A 19,593-nucleotide genomic window follows, 5' to 3' on the forward strand; every position below is an offset into this window, starting at 1 on the left:
GCTAAATTTGTTAACATCATACTAGATGCCGTATGATGTAGAAAAGATACAAATAGCACGGGGCACTAGAAAGCCCTCCGGATTGCCACATGTCCAGATTTTGTTTTTCAACTAATGCTCTTTTTGTTTAAGTGATCTTGGCTTTTTGTCTACATGATTTTTAAATTCTATTTTCCAAAATCTGTCTTACTGCAAAGACTTTCACTTCCAAAAATCATTCAAGAGCATATTTTAGTTCTGTTTTCTTAATATGTAATAACTAGTGATGAATAGCAGAAGAAAAAATAGCTTTGTTAGAGCTTATCCCTAGCCAAGCCACAGCAAAATTGCCCAATCTTTTGGGTGGCTTAAAGGTATAGGGATTTTCATGCACTTTAAAATTTTCTTTTTAATTTTAAAAAGAAGGGAATGGGACAGTTTCTTTCATGCAAATTTTTGCTTTTAAGAGGGAAAAAATGAGGGACTGCAGGCTTAGTAGGTAGTAAAGGTGCATCATCTCAGCCATATTGGTGCAGTATTACCTCAGTTTTTCAAAAGAAGCTGTCCCAGACTCATCCTTGTGGACCTGCTCTCGCTCCATGTGCTTTCCCTTACATTTCTCATCTCTCAGGGCCTTGGAACTGGATTTGTGACGATACAACTTTTTGTGTGTCGGTCCGTTATTGCCTAAAGTGCTCATGTTACTATATTTTTTATCAAAGAAGGTAGAGCGAGAGTCCTCGTTATAACCAGGCATGTTTGCACGGTCAGGATCACCTGTTGCTGCTTTCCCATTGCTTTTGCTGACACCCTTGATTGACCTGTGATTTTTAGTGGCTCCTGGTGACCCACTGTTGATCTTTTTCTTAGACTCCTGTGGTGTCCCAGCCAATATTTTGAGGGTTTTTAATTTTAGACTATTGGACTCAGGGGAGTAGAATATGTTGGGATCCCCATGGTGCTCCATGGGTTCCCAAAGGGGCTCTATGGAGGCCATCATGAATCTCTGCACATCTGCCATACCAGAGGCAATGTTGGATAAGATATAGGAAGGCTCCTGAAATTCCCGTTGGTCATCATCCAGAAGGCTGTTGGTGTTGATGCCCATGCTCATTTCACTCCAGCCTGGGCTGCTTTCCTTCCCCAAGGCCCAATCTCCACAAAGTCCCTTTTGACTTGGCATCTTCATAGAGGCCATAGGGCCATCATGCTGGATACATTCAGCCAATGTCTTCCCAGTGGAGCATATGCTGTTGGTTTGGCCTCCTCCACGGCCAATGCCAATTTGCATTTTCTCTCCATTGATGGCAGCCATATATTTCCCTTTCTTTGTGGACTTAGGCACCTGGCGGGAGTTTTTTCCAGGTGGCTTTTCAATCCCCTTGTTGCCTTTGAGGGACTTTTTCCTGGTGTTTTTCTGAGAAGAGCTTTGGTTCATAGCCCCATTCTTGCTGGGTGAACTTTTCTTTCTTGATTTTGACACTTTGTTGTTGGTACTAGTTTGACCAGATGGATCATTAAATGGTGACAGGCAAGGGTTTTTTTGGAGCAGGCTGACAGAATCCTCATCATTGAACATATGGAACTGAAACTGGTGGTTATTTAAAGTAAATCCATCCTCCATTTGGACCTGCCGTGAAAGGGTACCACAGTCCCACTTGATTTTTTCCACATTGTCCAATGGTCCTGGGACACCCTCTTGGAACCCCTTCAGTGTTCCTAGTGTCTTGATACTCTCACATCTGGTAATTTGAGGGGAAAGACTAGGGGTGTCTGGTGGGGACATCTCTGAAAGGGAAGAGTGGCGGAATTTGTCAGGGGTGAAGTTGGATATATCCAGGAGGTCAGTGGACTCCTTTAGTGGTGCTATCTCATCAATGCTCTGCTGGATCACCAGCTTAGGGCTGCAATGGGCCAGGAAATCATCAGTGATATCATCATCGCCATCCTTTTCACAGGACTTCAAGCTTAAGGAGCAATAATTACTTGAGCTGACAGAGAGTGGGGCCATTGAATCAAAGCTGAAGAGCCGACCATCATCCATACTGACTGGCCCCTGCTGGAAAGGAAAGCAGATATCTCCATTATTAAAGTGACATAATTGGTAAGAGTCATCAGATGGGATGTGAGTGTCTTGTACAGAGTCATACAGGACCTTGTTGCAACTACTGCCACCACTATTGAGGCAGATTGGATTGTATGTTGTAGGTGTGAGGTTATTTTCCACGGAGACTACTTGGGAGGCTCCAAATTCACCGGATTGGGTTGGAGCTATCTCCCTTGAGACTTCAGCCATGAATTCCTGGGTGCCAGAAGTAGTTTTGTTGGGCCATACATTTCCATAGTTGCTTGATTCCATTTTAAAGTTATGAGATGATTGCTGCAGCTCAGAATCAGAGGATGAGGTGAGCACACAATCCTGGGTAGGCTGGAGAGGTACAAATGATTTTTCGGTTTGAGTGAGGCTGCCTTCATTTTGGTCTGGAGAATGGTGGCTGAAGTATGAGATACTAGTGTTATTTGACAAATCAGAGGCATCTAACAATGTCTGAAGATACCCTCCAGGGATAACAGGTATATTAGTGGTAACATTAGCAGATGATAAAGGCATTTCAGAAGAGCAGGTCGTTGGTAGAAAAGTAGAATTCTTAGTAACCTTTCCCTCATGAAATTCAGAGAGATGGGAACTGTTTGAGATCCCAGTAATAACTTCATTCTTTAAATTGGCCTTAGAGGATTGGTCTTCCAAGAGAGGGCTCATTTGAACAATTGGCTTGCTTTCTTGTCCAGCAGCTTTGACTTTCTTAGATTTTAACCTAGCTTCACTTTTAAATTTGATTTTGTTGAGCACTTTCCTCTCTGACCCCTTGAACTCTGTGTCTTGGACTTTGACTTTCACTGAGTCAGGACCTGTGATATCATTTAAATGTGATGCATTTGCAAAGCTAGGGGAAGCCAGAGTTGCTGACTTCAGTGTACCTTTTAGGCCTCCATCTTCTTTACGATTGTTAGCTTGCCTCTGATCATTGCATAATGAAACCTGTTTACTACTTGCTGAAATTTCAATGGATGGGATTCTTTGAATCCTGTGCCTATTGCCAAGTTTAGATTTTCGTTTGCGAGCAGGTGGCAGAAATGACACCTCAAAGCTACCTGGTTCAAAGCTTTGCTTTTGGGAAAAATGTGTCTTGATGGAGTCCGTGTTGGTGTTTCTCTGCTTCTTCTTCTTTTGCCAGAAGCCTTTCAAGGGTGCCAGCTTGGCATATTTGTTGAGCTGACTCTCACTTAAATTCACTGTTGTCTCACTGGCATCCACCTTACCCAACTTCACCAGCATGTTCTTCTCACCTTTAAAGCGATTAATGATGATATATTTGATGATAACAGGGGGCTCCTTACGGGTTACTTTTCTTCTCTTTTTGGGACACCATTCATCATCATCTTCCTCTTTGGAACCAACTGGCAGCCATTCCTTCCTCTCATTTACTTTTTCACCCTCTAGTGAGTCAACATCATATAGATAATCTTCACTGTATCTGACTTTTCTCTTGGCTCGCAGCCCGTAGTTTTGCTGGGAGGAGGAGCTGCCAGAGTTAGTGTCCCGAGCCATATAGCGACTACAGTCCTTGATCTCACCCATAGCATCATATGAGACCTCAATGAAGGAACTATCATCACTGAAATTCCCTGATGTCTCCAAGGAATTGGCAAGATGGCCCTGCTTTGGATTCTTAAGTTGCTCTACTTCAGTCCCACTGCATGGTTTATTTAAGGCAGATTTTTCTCCATTATCCTTCCCATCTTTCTTCTCTACACCTTTGTCTTCCTGTCCTTCCTCTTTACCTTTCTTCTTGTCCAAGTTTTTATCTTCCTCCCCCAAGATGATGCTTACATCAGGCACCTTGAATTGGGAAAAATCACTGCTCTGCTTCAGGGCCCCACTCTTAGACTCTCGCTTGGGGCAAGTAGTAAAGACGCTGGGGAAAAAGTTGAATTGGGCATCTTCCTGCATCAAAAGAGTAGTCTTGTCTCGAACGTTGTCCTGAAAGGACTCATATCGAATTTTCAGGGAGCAGACATCACTGCCTAGTGTTGATTCATCATCATCAAACATGTAGTTATCTACATCTTCTTCAGAGAATAGGTTGACAGACAGCTCATTCTTGGAACAGAGGTCAAGCAGTTCAATCTTACTTTCACTAATGAAAGTCTCAAAGTAACCCCAATCCTGATTGGAATTTGCAAGCAAAGCTTCTTCTGTATTGCACTTGTCTAACAGTAATGCCTCATAATAGCTTTTCTGAGCTGGATCCTCCAAGTCGATGTCAGGTTTCTCAGTTTCTCGTCTGTCTCCTACCCTTGATTTATGTAGGGGGAAGCCTAGGAGCTGGTCTGAGAGCAGCTGCTCTCCATATTTCATATTTTCTCCAGCATTAATACACTGAATCCCTATATCAGAGACTGCACATGTTTCATAATCCCTGTTTAGATCACCAACTTTCAGACTGATCCCTGGCTCAGGATCTACTGCATCCTTGGATTCCATGAAACAGCCTAAGCAAGTCCGACTTGGCTGCATGAGGCAGTCCCCATTCAGAGCTGACATGCCTGCAGGCTCCATTATGGCAAATGGAGTTTTCTCACACTCATTGGGAAGTGACCATGTGTTCAGGCCTTTTGCAATGCCAGATGTGAGGGAGATGGCATTCACAGAAGCACTATTAGCAGCATGCTCGGGTGCTTCGATCAGGCCCAAAGGAGAGGGCGGGCTCTGCATACAGGGCTTCTTAGAGGGTAGAGGCAGGAGACCTCTGGGATACATCACAGTTTCCTTTTGTGCCACCGGTATAGGCTGGATAGGTGCAGCAGCTTCTAGAGCTGCAAATGATTTCATTGCCACATCTTGGTCCTCTGAGTCTAGAGAAAAGGCAAAGAAATGACAGGAATAAAATTAAGTGTCTTAGACAACATTAAGTCTCTTTCGCTTGATGAGTTTGGTACTTGATCTTATTATATAAGCTAACCCTTCACATCTCCAGCTTTACAAATAAAAACTACAATGTTAAAGAACAATCCTGATTTGATATTGAACATTCATGCAAGTGAAAAATAATAATTATTTAGGCCGAAATTCTTCCTCAGAGAAATACAGAGCTCTCCTCAGAAATGAGAAAAGAACTGGACTGCATGATCAATTGGAAAGTCAAGGCTTTCAAGGAGAAAATGCTCAGATGGCACACTAATCGTTTTGAGCTATGAGGCTCAGGCCTGTCCTTTAGATCCATGTTCTGGAAGCTCCTAGTGACTCTAGAAGTTCTTTTTTTCTTTTTTTGAGGCTGAGTCTCACTTTATTGCCAAGGCTAGAGAGCAGTGGTGCGATCTTGGCTCATTGCAATCTCTGCCTCCTGGGTTCAAGCAATTCTCATGCTTAAGCATCCCGAGTAGCTGGGATTACAGGTGCCTGCCACCACACTCAGCTAATTTTTTATATTTTTGGTAGAGATGGGGTTTCACCACGTTGGCCAGTCTGGTCTCAAACTCCTGACCTCAAATGATCTGCCCACTTCAGTCTCCCAAAACGCTGGGATTACAGGTGTAAGCCACTGTGCCCAGCCACTCTAGAAGTTCTCAGCCTCACATCGGAGCAGATTTCTAATTCACTAGGAATTTTGAGAAACTTCATCTGACGGATACGATTTGGGAGGGTAAAGAGGTCAGATTCAATGCCTCTTAGAGACTCTTATAGCCCAGTAAGATATTTGGCAGAATAAAGTTTACAATTAACATTCATTTCAGAGGCATCCTGGACTCAACCTGTCCCAATTTTGTGGGCATTAAAAATCCATAGTAATAACAGAGGACTACCAGGAGAGATATTATATACTATAATTAAATTCCCTTACCATTTTCTTTGACCCCGTTAATCAGAGTGTTTTCTCCGTTGGCTGAGGCAACAATAGCCTTATCTTGTTGGTTATCCATGAATGTAACCTCTTATTGTTTCATTCCAAGTCCAAATGCTGTCCAACCTGCATATTTCAAATATATAATATCAGTCATTAAATTTGTTTTATTTTTTGTTTTATAGGTTATTTCAGCTAGAGGAGTCTTAAAAGGCTCACTGGGATTTACCTGTTTCCAGACTGACTTCATCACTGCTATTGTTTTTGTTTCACAATTTATACCTACCATATAAAGTCTATTTGGAAACTCACACTTCATTCATACATCCTAGATCCTTCCATTGCCTCTGGACTACCATACTATTCAAAACTGAAATCTGAGGAAGCACACAAACTTATCCCTTCCTCCAAATAGCAACACATTTAACCTAATCATGGTTGCCTGATTAAGAAGGATACAAAGCACAACTAACCTGAGATAAGGTGTGTTTGTATGTGTGTGTTTGTGTGTGGCAATTAACTTTATTTTTATTTGCCTCATTTCTATTTCAAATGATCCGATGCTCTTGAAAAACAAGGCAATTCATACATATACACACACATACATCATATTCAGATTTTCTCTTTCTGTGCCTTACAATTTGACTGCTAAGAGTGAAGGAGGTAGAGAATTTCTTGGTTTCTCAACTTTCAGGACTTTAACTTGAACACGGACAAGTATTCCTCCAAACCCACAGCCAGATTTTTAAAAAATGTGATTACAAAGAAGATTAGATTTTCTGAAAAGGCCCTAGCATGGTCTGACATTTTTAGGGCATAGTACCTATATCTGTCTATAGCTCCTCAGCTCCTGCCCACCTACCTGAGTGATATTTACATGGAAAATGATAGGCAATGAGAAGGGGATATCTGTCACATGTCACTACAACATCCAGCCCGCCCCCTGTCCCTAGACCTTCTCCCTATAGTCATTATCCTAATGCATGCATATACTATAAAAAGCAGGTCCAGCATTGAGAAACAAGAAGCCATAACAGTTTCACATTATTCAATCTATAAGATATTTTAGTCATCTGGGCTTATTTCCTTATCTATAAAATATGAAGACTGTATTAGGCAGTCTCTCAGTTTTAAAAATGTTAGATGACTCTGGGTTTCCCCTAACACTTATATATTAGAATTGCCACATTTTCTTCTCATTTTATATGAGATCTGATTTGATGCACAGACAATAAACCATGGGTGCCAGGGAAAAGAGAAAAAGTATGTTTACTTGTATTTACACAGAAAAGGGATAGAGAGTTTTAAAAGATGGAGAGGAGTGGATAGCAATGCTCAAGTCCCCATCCTTTGTCAAGAAGGGCTTATTTGTAGTAGAACTGAATGAACAGATTGGATAGCTGCCTCTGCTTCAAAGAGGACCCTATGAGTGAGATGGAATCATACTGCCATCATGGATTACTCTGTGCATTTTTGTTTTGAAGTTCAGTAGAACTTCAGGTATCATTTACCCCTCTTTTTCCCCTTCACTAAGTCCATCTTGGCAGGAACTTGATAAGTGGTAAATTACCTTTAGATTTCAATAATCTAATGTCTTCTTATCCCTTATGTCTATAGTTAACTACAAGCAAGTCCATTTTTATCGCTAGGAAGACCAAGATATGGAAAGAGAGACTATGACAGCCAACGTTGTAAAACAATGTAATGATAGATCTATGAAAAAACCCCAAGTCTCCTGACCAAGGGACCAGGTGTTTTTTCTTAAAACACAAAATGCCATCTCCATAACTCTTGCCATTTCCAACCCCTGACTAAAACAGGGCTAGAGAAATACAAGTTTCCACATGTTACTGATTTGTACTTCTATACCTTTTCAAGTAGAAAAATAAAGAACAGCTGCCAAATATAAACATTGGTTATTAGTAAAAATTAATGTATCATGAAATATATGTAGGAACAATACGCTTAGGTATCAACAATTATCTAATCTTTTTTTTTTTTTTTTTGAGATAGAGTCTCTCTCCATCACCCAGGTGGAGGAAGGCAGTGGCGTCTCCAGAGTTCAAGCAATTCTTGTGTCTCAACCTCCCAAGTAATTAGAATTAATGGGTGTGCACCCCCACGCCCAGCTAATTTTTGTATCTTCAGTAGAGATGGGGTTTCACCATGTTTGCCAGGCTGGTCTTGAACTTCTGACCTCAAGTCATCCACCTACCTCAGCCTCCCAAAGTGCTGGATCACAGGCATGAGCCACCATGTCTGGCCAATTTTCTAATCTTTTCAGATAGGACGAGAACACTACATCAGGGGACATATTAGTGCCACTGTAACTTTACTCTGGGATATTACTTCTCTAAGAAAATAAATTTCCTCTAATGGAAAAATCTGGCCAAGCACCCAGGATTTATGACTCTGAAGTAAAAGGAATCTTATAGGGCTGAGAATAGAGAGGAGATATACTTTGGCAAGAGAAAAAGAAGAGGTAGAGTGGGGGCATGGGAGCTTGGATGTATAATTAATTACCTCATACATGTGGTTATATTAGGTTCCCATTTTATTGGAAAGGGGAAAACTGAGTATCACAGATATTAACTTAGTGATTATCGATAATTTGGGCCTTTGTTCTCCAGAATTAGTAGGCTAGAACCTGAGCAGACAATCCTTTAGTGCTTTCCTATAACTTTTCAAATCTCAGCTATAAACAGGACAACTAAAGCTACATATTTTCCTACATATCTATTTACTAATTCCTTGGCTGTTTATAAAAGTAATTTTGTGGAGGAATTATGATTTCTTACAGTTACAATAAAAACAACTCTGGGCTTGCTTTAGCTTTCCCCCACTGATCAGCATTTTAGGACAATAAATTAGGTGGGGTTTTAACATCTATTTTGAGCTAAAATTGATTAACACTTTTGGAAGAATGTACAACAGATTGCTTTGCTGATCACAGTAAATTACACAGTGTAATGGCATTAAAATAACATTAGCATGGAGATAGTATTTTGAAGCAAAGAAATGCTCCATTAAACTGGAAAAGCAATCTCTCCTATTTGCCCTCCTCCTCAGTTGGGCCTGAGAAAGGCTCATAGATCCTGTCCCAATAGGCTGCTATCCTCTTTCCCAGAGGCCTTGAAGTCTCAGGTCTCAGAATCTAGATGACCCACACCAGCATTTGTGTTGAGGCTGTCCCTGGCTTTTCCCAACTGGGGAAAAAAATCAAGGCAAGAAAGTAAGTCATGTTTTTGCCTATGGGCGTGGGGCAATATAGCCTTTGGAGTTTGATTAGAGCCAATCTCTGGGATGCCAGTTTAAATCAATTCATCAAAAATATTAGTACAACCTGTGATCATGGTACTGTATCAGGTACAGCATAGAAAAGACAGATAAGTGAAGCTAGATCTCTGTTCTCAAGATGCTCAGAGTCTAGAGGGGAAAAGCAAGCTATAGACAAATTGTAAGTATAATACATTGAAAGGCAGAAAGTTTCTATGGGGATCTAAAATAGAGGAAAATTATTCCAATTATAGAGAAGAGGGAGATTTGGGAAAGCTTCACTAAAAGCAGCAACATTAAGGTGGACCTTGAAGGATGACCTTCTGGAGGTGAATATGGGGAAGTTCAGTAGAGAGAAAAGTGTTCCAGGCAGAAGGACCTTCATAAAATGCTACAAGTCTCCCTCCTACACCAGTCTATCTTCTAAACAACTGCTATAGAATCATAGCAAGTTGACAAGTTACCTTAAAACTTTCTGTTTCGTTTTGCAAAATATTCTCCTGAATCAATTCTCACCTCTCCAGTTGTATCCTCTTTTCATTTTGTTCACTTCTCCCTATGCTCCTAAATATTCTAATGCTCTCTGCTCCCTTAATATTATACCACTTGTTTTTGCTTCTAGGTGTCTTGCACTTGATATTCTCTTTGTTTGGAATGCCTGTCCCCTTTTCCCATTCCTTCCCTTCCTCCCTTTCCCAACCTCCATTCACCTTTCTGTCCTCTTCCCTACTCAGTTTTTCCTTGACACAGTCCTTGACTCCCTACTCCAAACAAAATTAGTCTCTGTCATTCTCTGTATTCTCAAATACTTTAATCTCCTCTGTGTTAATCATGTTATACAAGTTTCACTACTTTGTATCTGATACTCCCCAAAGACTAAGCACCAACACCCTCAACACTGTAGGGCCTAACTCACATAGTGCTTATAACATGGTATGTACTTCGTAAAAATTGGTTAAACAATGATGTTGAATGGTAGAAAAAGATGGGAGATAATTTAGGGAATATTAAGTGTTTGGCTGAAATAGGTACAAACAAGAAATTATAGTGGAAAGATAAACCAAAGTATACTGTGGAGGCCAACTAAATTGTAATTCAGGAAGATGCTGAAGGGTTTTGAGTAGTGAAGAATATTAGGACCAGTGAAAGTAGGAGAGACAGAGGGTAGGGAGATAGGAAAAATATTCAGGTGTGAGATGTCAAAAAGATTAGAATTCAGGAGGAGGAAATAGGAATGGATAGGAGATGTTAGACATAAGCAGAACTGCATAAGTGTGCTGTACAGACCTGGAAGATGATTTAGATGTGACAGGTAAGGATGTAGTAGTCAGAATATAGAGAGAAGAGAGAGATCAAACAGTTAATAGATTATTGTGAAGGAAGAATGGGTGGTTGGAGTCCAGACCAGAGTAGCCTCAGATATATTGGTGTCAGGATACTCTTGCGAATAAAGGAAGGCCTATATGAAGACCAACTGTCAGGTGTAACATGTCTAATGAAGCTGAGCAGGACCTTAGCTGTCACACTGGAAAGAAAGCAACTGACCAGCAAACTGTTACAGCTGGGGAATCTACAGGTTGGGTTAGGGACTGTAATGAAGCAAGGAGATGGTACTGCTATAGGAAATAGAACCACAGACAGTTTTCCAAGCTAGCCCAGCTAGCTCTATGTAGTCTGATTCTTCTCAGTATAGCTATAGTCAGTATAATGGATGGCAGAATCAGCAACAGTACAGGGAGCACATTCTGACCCATAATTCTGTTTGGCTAATTCTATTTTCTGATACCACCAGGATTTTAAGACCCTAAGCTAGAATTACGGAGGTATGATGATGTTAAGTAGAGAAAATATGCTTAAATGAGCAACAATACAAGTTTTTAAAATATTAAGGGTGAGAAAGACATCAAAAAGATATTACCACAGCTACACTCTAAAGTATTCGATATATTTCTTAAACATAAGACCTAACTCCATAACAACCCTAGAAGAAAACCTATGCAATACCATTCAGGACATAGGCATGGGCAAGGACTTCATGACTAAAACACCAAAAGCAATGGCAACAAAAGTCAAACTTGATAAATGGGATCTAAGTAAACTAAAGAGCTTGTGCACAGCAAAAGAAACTACCATTAGAGTGAACTGGCAACAAACAGAATGGGAAAATTTTTTTGCAATTTACCCATGTCACAAAGGGCTAATATCCATAATCTACAAGGAACTTAAATTTACAACAACAAAAAAAACAACTCCATCAAAAAGTGGGCAAAGGATAGGAACAAACACTTCTTAAAAGAAGACATTTGTGCAGCAAACAAACAAACATATGAAAAAAAGCTCAACATCACTGGTCATTAGAGAAATGCAAATCAAAACCACATTGAGGAAGATGGCTGAATAGGAAAAGCTCTGGAGTGCACTTCCCAGCAAGAACAATGCAGAGTGTGAGTGCCAACTGCATTTCCAAACAAATTTTCACTGCCCACAGACCAGGAGATTCCCGGGTCGAAAAGTGCCACCAGTTTTCAGCATGGTGGTCTCAGCTGGCGCTGGGTTGGCAACACACAGAAACTCACACAATCTGGGCAGCCATTTCAACTGGCGCCTGGAATGCCTGGGACACAGAGCCACCCATTCAACTGAAAGGGAGGGTGCAGAGACAGGGAGCAAGGTGATCTGGCTTGCTGGGTACCACCCCCACAAAACAAGCAATCTAAAATGCTCTGAATTGAGAATTTCACAGCAAGTGCAGCTGGACCCAGGATGGTCCAGCTCAGTGGCAGGAAGGGCGACCACCACTACTGAGGCAGTCCTCCACTACCAACACAGTTCACACAGCAACTGGGCAGAGCCTGTGGCAGCTCAGCAACACCTCTGCTGGCAGACTGTGACTAGACTACTCCGTGCGGGGCAGGGCAGGGCAGGGCATCTATGAAAAAAGGTAGCAGCACAACAAGAACTTATAAATAAAGCTGACTTTCCTAGGACAGAGGACCTGGGAAAAGAGGCGGCTATGAGCTCCGCGGCAGCAGACTTAAACGTACTTGCCCAGCAGCTCTGAATGAACAACGGAGTTCACAGCTCAGCACTTGAGCTCCTATAAAGGACAGACTGTCTCCTCATGCAGCTCTCTGACCCCTGTATATCCAAAGAGTCACCTCATAAAGGAGAGCTCAGACTGACATCTAGTGAGTATCCTTCTGATACAAAGATAGCAGAAGAAGAAACTGGCAGCAACCCTTACTGTTCTGCAGCTGCTGCAGGTGATCCCCAGGCAAGCAGGGCCTGGAGTGAACCTCAGAAGTCCTACAGCAGAGGGGCCAGACTGTTAGAAGGAAAACTAAGAAACAGAAAGAAACAACTGCATCATCAACAAACTGGACATCCACTCAGAGACCCAATCTGAAAGTCATCAACTACAAAGATGACAGGTGGATAAATCCACAAAGATAGGAAGAAACCAGTGCAAAAAGGATGAAAACACCAAAAACCAGAATGCCTATTCTCCTACAAGAGATCACAACTCCTCACCAGCAAGGGAACAAGGCTGGATAGGGAATGAGTGTGATGAATTGACAGAATCAGGCTTCAGAAGGTGGGTAAATAAATTTCTGTGAGCTAAAAGAACATGCTCTAACCTAATGCAAAGAAACTAAGAACCTTGAAAAAAGATTTGATGAAACGCTAACAAGAATAAACAACTTAGAGAGGAATATAAGGGAATTGATGGAGCTGAAAAACACAACACAAGAACTTCCAAAGCATACACAAGTTTCAACAGCCGAATTGACCAAGCAGAAGAAAGGATATCAGAGGTTGAAGATCAACTCAATGAAATAAAACGAGAAGATAAGATTAGAGAAAAAAAGCGTAAAAAGGAATGAACAAAGTCTTCAAGAAATATGGGACTATATGAAAAGACCTAATGTACATTTGATAGGTGTACCTGAATGTGGTGGAGAGAACGATCCAAGCTGGAAAATACTCTTGAGTATATTATCCAGGAAAGCTTCCCCAATCTAGCAAGGCAGGCCAATATTCAAGTCCAGGAAATACAGAGAACACCACAAAGGTGCTCCTCAAGAAGAGCAATCCCAAGGCACATAATCATCAGATTCACCAGGGTTGAAATGAAGGAGAAAATGCTAAGGGCAGCCAGAGAGAAAGGTCAGGTTACCCATAAAGGGAAGCCCATCAGACTCACAGAAGATCTCTCAGCAGAAACCCTACAAGCCAGAAGAGAGTGGGGCCCAATATACAACATCCTTAAAGAAAATAACTTTCAACCCAGAATCACATATCCAGCCAAACTAAGCTTCATAAGTGAAGGAAAAATAAAATCCTTTGTGAACAAGCAAGTACTCAGAGATTTCATCACCACCAGGCCTGCTTTACGAGAGCTCCTGACAGAGAAACTAAACATAGAAAGGAACAACCAGTACCAGCCACTCCAAAAACATACCAAATGTTAAAGAGCATCAACACAATGAAGAAACTGCATCAACTAACGGGCAAAACAGCCAGCTAGCATCAAATGGCAGGATCAAATTCACACATAACAATATTAACCCTAAATGTAAATGGGCTAAATGCCCCAATCAAAAGACACAGACTGGCAAATTGGATAAAAAGCCAAAACCCATTGGTATGCTGTATCCAGGAAACCCATCTCACATGCAAGGATACACAAAGGCTCAAAATAAAGGGATGAAGGAAGATTTACCAAGCAAATGGAGAGGAAAAAAAGCAGGAGTTGAAATTCTCATCTCAGATAAAATAGACTTTAAACCAACAAAGATCAAAAGAGACAAAGAAGGACATTATATAATAGTAAAAGGATCAATACAACAAGAAGAGTTAATGATCCTAAATATATATGCACCCAATACAGGAGCACCCAGATATATAAAGCCAGTTCTTAATGACTTACAAAGAGATTTAAACTCCCACACAATAATAGTGGGAGACTTTAACACCCCATTGTCAATATTAGACAGATCAACAAGACAGAAAATTAACAAGGATATCCATGACTTGAACTCAGACCTGGGCCAAGCAAATCTAATAGACATTTACAGAACTCTCCACCCCAAATCCACAGAATATACATTCATCTCAACACCATATCACACCTACTCTAAGATTGACCACATAATTGGAAGTAATACAATCCTCAGCAAATGCAAAAGAATGGAAATCATAACAAACAGTTTCTCAGACCACAGTGCAATCAATTAGAGCTCAAAATTGAGAAACTAACACAGAACCACACAGCTTCATGGAAAATGAACAGCTGGCTGTTGAACGTTGATTGGAAAACAATGAAATGAAGGCAGAAATAAAGATGTTCTTCGAAACCAATGAGATCGAAGACACAACATACCAGAATCTCTGGGACACATTTAAAGCAGTGCCTAGAAGAAAATATATAGCAATAAATGCCCACATGAGAAGCAAGGAAATATCTAAAATTGACACCCTATCATCAAAATTGAAAGAGCTAGAGGAGCAAGACCAAAAAAAACCTCAAAACCTAGCAGAAGACAAGAAATAACTAAGATCAGAGCAGAACTGAAGGAGATAGAGACACCAAAAACCCTTCAAAAAATCAATAAATCTAGGAGCTGGTTTTTCAAAAAGATCAACAAAATAGACAGACAACTACCCAGATTAATAAAAAAGAAAAGAGAGAATAATGAAATAGATGCAATAAAAAATGATAAAGGGGATATCACCACAGATTCCACACAAATACAAACCATCATCAGAGATTATTACAAACGTCTCTATGCACATAAACTAGTAAATCTGGAAGAAATGGATAAATTCCTGGACACTTGCCTCCTCCCAAGCCTAAACCAGGAAGAAGCTGAAACCCTGAATAGACCAATAACAAGATCTGAAGTTGAGGCAGCAATTAAGAGCCTACCACCCAAAAAAGCCCAGGTCCAGATGGGCTTACAGCCGAATTCTACCAGACATACAAAGAGGAGTTGGTATCATTCCTTCTGAAACTATTCCAAACAATCCAAAAAGAGGGAATCCTTCCCAAATCATTTTATGAAACCAACATCATCCTGATGCCAAAACCCGGCAGAGACTCAACAAGAAAAGAAAACTTCAGGCCAATATCCATGATGAACATAGATGCAAAAATCTTCAATAAAATAGTGGCAAACCAATTGCAACAGCACATCAAAAAGCTTACCCAACATGATCAAGTAGGCTTCATCCCACTGATGCAAGGCTGGTTCAACATATGCAAGTCTATAAACGTAATTCACCACATAAACAGAACCAAAGACAAAAACCACATGATTATCTCAATTGAGGCAGAGAAGGCCTTTGACAAAATTCAACAGCCCTTTATGCTAAAAACCCTCAATAAACTAGGTATTGATGGAACGTATCTCAAAATAATAAAAGCTATTTATGACAAACCAACAGCCAATATCATACTGAATAGGGAAAAACTGGAAGCATGTCCTTTGAAATCTGGCACTAGACAAGGATGCCCTCTCTCACCACTCCTATTCAATATAGTATTGGAAGTTCTAGTCAGAGCAATCAGGCAAGAAAAAGAAATAAAGTGTATTCGAATAGGAAAGGAGGAAGTCAAATTGTCTCTATTTGCAGACGACATGATTGTATATCTAGAAGACCTCGTCGTCTCAGCCCAAAATCTCCTGAAACTGATAAGCAACTTCAGCAAAGTCTCAGGATACAAAATCAATGTGCAAAAATCACAAGCATTCTGATACACCAATAACAGACTTAAAGAGAGCCAAATTAAGAACGAACTGCCATTGACAATTGCTACCAAGAGAATAAAATTCCTAGGAATACAATTAACAAGGAACGTAAAGAACCTCTTCAAGGAGAACTATAAACCACTGCTTAACGAAATAAGAGAGGACACAAACAGATGGAGGAACATTCCATGTTCAAGGTTAGGAAGAATCAATATCATGAAAATGGCCATACTGCCCAAAGTAATTTACAGATTCAGGGCTATCCCCATGAAGCTACCAATGACCTTCTTGACAGAACTGGAAAAAAATACCTTAAACTTCATATGGAACCAAAAGAGAGCCCACATAGCCAAGAAAATTCTAAACAAACAAAAAAAAAAAACAAAGCGGGAGGCATCACAATACCAGACTTAAAACTATACTACAAGGCTACAGTAATCAAAACAGCATGGTACTGGTACCAAAACAGAGATATAGACCAATGAAACAGAACAGAGGCCTCGGAGGCAACAAAACATATCTACAACCATCCGATCTTTGACAAACCTGACAAAAACAAGCAATGGGGAAAGGATTCCCTGTTTAATAAATGGTGTTGGGAAAACTGGCTAGCCATGTGCAGAAAGCAGAAACTGGACCCCTTCCTGACACCTTACACTAAAATTAACTCCAGATGGATTAAAGACTTAAACATAAGACCTAACACCATAAAAACCCTAGAAGAAAACCTAGGCAAAACCATTCAGGACATAGGCATAGGCAATGACTTCATGACCAAAACACCAAAAGCATTGGCAACAAAAGCCAAAATAGACAAATGGGACCTAATCAAACTCCACAGCTTCTGTACAGTAAAAGAAACAGTCATCAGAGTGAACTGGCAACCAACAGAATGGAAAAAAATTTTTGCAGTCTACCCATCTGACAAAGGGCTGATATCCAGAATCTACAAAGAACTAAAACAGATGTACAAGAAAAAAACAAACAAGCCCATTGAAAAGTGGGCGACAGATATGGACAGACACTTTGCAAAAGAAGACATACATGAGGCCAACAAATATATGAAAAAATGCTCATCATCACTGTTGATTAGAGAAATGCAAATCAAAACTACATTGAGATACCATCTCACGCCAGTTAGAATGGCGAACATTAAAAAATCTGGAGACAACAGATGCCAGAGAGGATGTGGAGAAATAGGAACACTTTTACACTGTTGGTGGGAGTATAAATTAGTTCAACCACTGTGGAAGACAGTGTGGCAATTCCTCAAGGACCTAGAAATAGGAATTCCATTTGGCCCAGCAATCCCATTACTGGGTATGTATTTAAAGGAGTATAAATCATCCCACTATAAGGACACATGCACACAAATGTTCATTGCAGCACTGTTTACAATAGCAAAGACCTGGAACCAACCCAAATGCACATCGATGATAGACTGGACAGGGAAAATGTGGCATGTGATATGGGTTAATATTCCATAACATGCATGGAATATTATGCAGCCATCAGATGAGTTCGTGTCCTTTGTAGGGACACAGATGAACCTGGAAATCATCATTCTCAGCAAACTGACACAAGAACAGAAAATCAAACACCACATGTTCTCATTCATAGGTGGGTGTTGAACAAAGAGAACAAATGGACAAAGGGAGGGGAGCATCACACACTGGGATCTGTCAGGGGGAAATAGGGGAGGGACAGCAGGGGGTGGGGAGTTGGGGAGAGATAGCATGCGGAGAAATTCCAGATATAGGTGATGGGGAGGAAGGCAGCACATCACACTGCCATGTGTGCACCTATTCAACAATCTTGCATGTTCTTCACATGCACCTCAAAACCTAAAATGCAACTAAAACAAAGAAAGAAGTTGTGGTAACCCAATGCAAAGAAACTAAGAACCTAGAAAAAAGGTTAGATGAGATGCTAACAAGAATAAAGAGCTTAGAGAAGAGTATTAATGACTTGATGGAGCTGAAAAACACAGCACGAGAACTTTGCGAAGCATACACAAGTTTCAATAGCTGAATTGGCCAAGCAGAAGAAAGGATGCCAGAGATTGAAGATCAACTCAATGAAAGAAAATGAGAAGGCAAGATTAGAGAAAAAAGAGTGAAAAGAAATGAACAAAGCCTTCAAGAAATATGGGATTATGTGAAAAGATCTACCCTACATTTGATAGGTGTACCTGAATGTGACGGAGAGAATGCATCCAAGCTGGAAAACACTCTTCAGAATATTAACCAGTAGAACTTTCCCAACCTAGAAGCAAGCCAGGCTACCATTCAAGTCCAGGAAATATAGGGAACAAAACAAAGATATTCCTCAAGAAGAGTAACCCCAAGGCACATAATCATGAGATTCACCAGGGTTGAAATGAAGGAAAAAAATGCTAAGGGTAGCCAGAGAGAAAGGTCAGGTAACCCACAAAGCCATCAGACTCAAAGTAGATCTCTCCGCAGAAGCCCTACAAGCCAGAAGAGAGTGGGGGCCAGTATTCAACATCCTTAAAGAAAAGAATTTTCAACCTAGAATCTCATATCCAGCCAAACTAAGCTTCATAAGCAAAGGAGAAAGAAAATCCTTTATCGACAAGTAATTGTTGAGAGATTTTGTCACCACCAGCCTTACCTTATAAGAGCTCATGAAGGAAGCACTAAACAAGGAAAGGAACAACCAGGAGCAGCCACTCCAAAAATGTACCAAATGGTAAAGACGATCGACACAATAAAAAAAATGCATCCACTAATGGCCAAAACATCCAGATAGCATCAAAATGGCAGGATCAAATTCACAAATAACAGTATTAACCCTAAATGCAAATGGGCTAAATGCCCCAATCAAAAGACACAGACTGGCAAATTGGCTAAAAAGTCAAGACCAATTGGTGTGCTGTATTCAGTAAACCCATCTCACAAGCAGGGACACACATAGACTGAAAATAAAGGAATGGAGGAAGATTTATCAAGCAAATGGAGAGAAAAAAAAAAAAAGCAGGAGTTGCAATCATAGTCTCTGATGAAATGGACTTTAAACCAACAAAGATTAAAAGAGACAAAGAAGGACATTACATAATGGTAAAAGGATCAATGCATCAAAAAGAGCTAATGATCCTAAATATATACTCACCCAATACAGGAGCACCCAGGTACATAAATCAAGTTCTTAACGACCTACAAAGAGACTTAGACTCCCACACAATAATAGTAGGAGACTCTAACACTCCACTGTCAATATTAGACAGATCAACAAGGCAGAAAATTAACAAGGATATCCAGGACTTGAACTCAGATCTGGACCAAGCAGAGCTAATAGACATCTACAGAAATCTCCACTCCAAATCCACAGAATATACATTCATCTTTGCACCACATTGCACTTACTCTAAAATCAACCACTTTATTGGAAGTAAATCACTCGTTAGCAAATGCAAAAGAACAGAAATCATAACAAACAGTCTCTAAGACCACAGGACAATCAAATTAGAACTCAGAATGAAGCAGCTAACTCAGAACTGCACAACTCTATGGAAACTGAACAACTGGCTCCTGAATATCCACTGGATAAAAAGTGAAATGAAGGCAGAAATAAAGATGTTCCTTGAAACCAACGAGAACGAAGAAACAACGTACCAGAATCTCTGGGACACATTTAAAGCAGTGTCTAGAGGGAACTTTATA

At 40.5% G+C, this 19,593-nt stretch overlaps 1 protein-coding gene across 1 annotated transcript in view; it reads right to left on the reverse strand.

The window, feature by feature from the left end:
• The window catches only part of NEXMIF (neurite extension and migration factor), a 199,427-nt gene that overhangs the window by 6,763 nt on the left and 173,071 nt on the right, over positions 1-19,593 (reverse strand). Inside the window, exons 2-3 of the mRNA XM_032251311.1 lie at positions 5,883-6,008; positions 522-4,896 (exon numbers count right to left, since the gene is read on the reverse strand). Of these exons, the coding sequence (XP_032107202.1) occupies positions 522-4,896; positions 5,883-5,961 (4,454 nt within the window). The 5' untranslated portion in view covers positions 5,962-6,008. The remainder of the gene's footprint in view (positions 1-521; positions 4,897-5,882; positions 6,009-19,593) is intronic.

This window comes from Sapajus apella, unplaced genomic scaffold, assembly GCF_009761245.1.
Source record: "Sapajus apella isolate SASKATOON/1434 unplaced genomic scaffold, GSC_monkey_1.0 scaffold75, whole genome shotgun sequence".
NCBI lineage: Eukaryota > Metazoa > Chordata > Mammalia > Primates > Cebidae > Sapajus > Sapajus apella.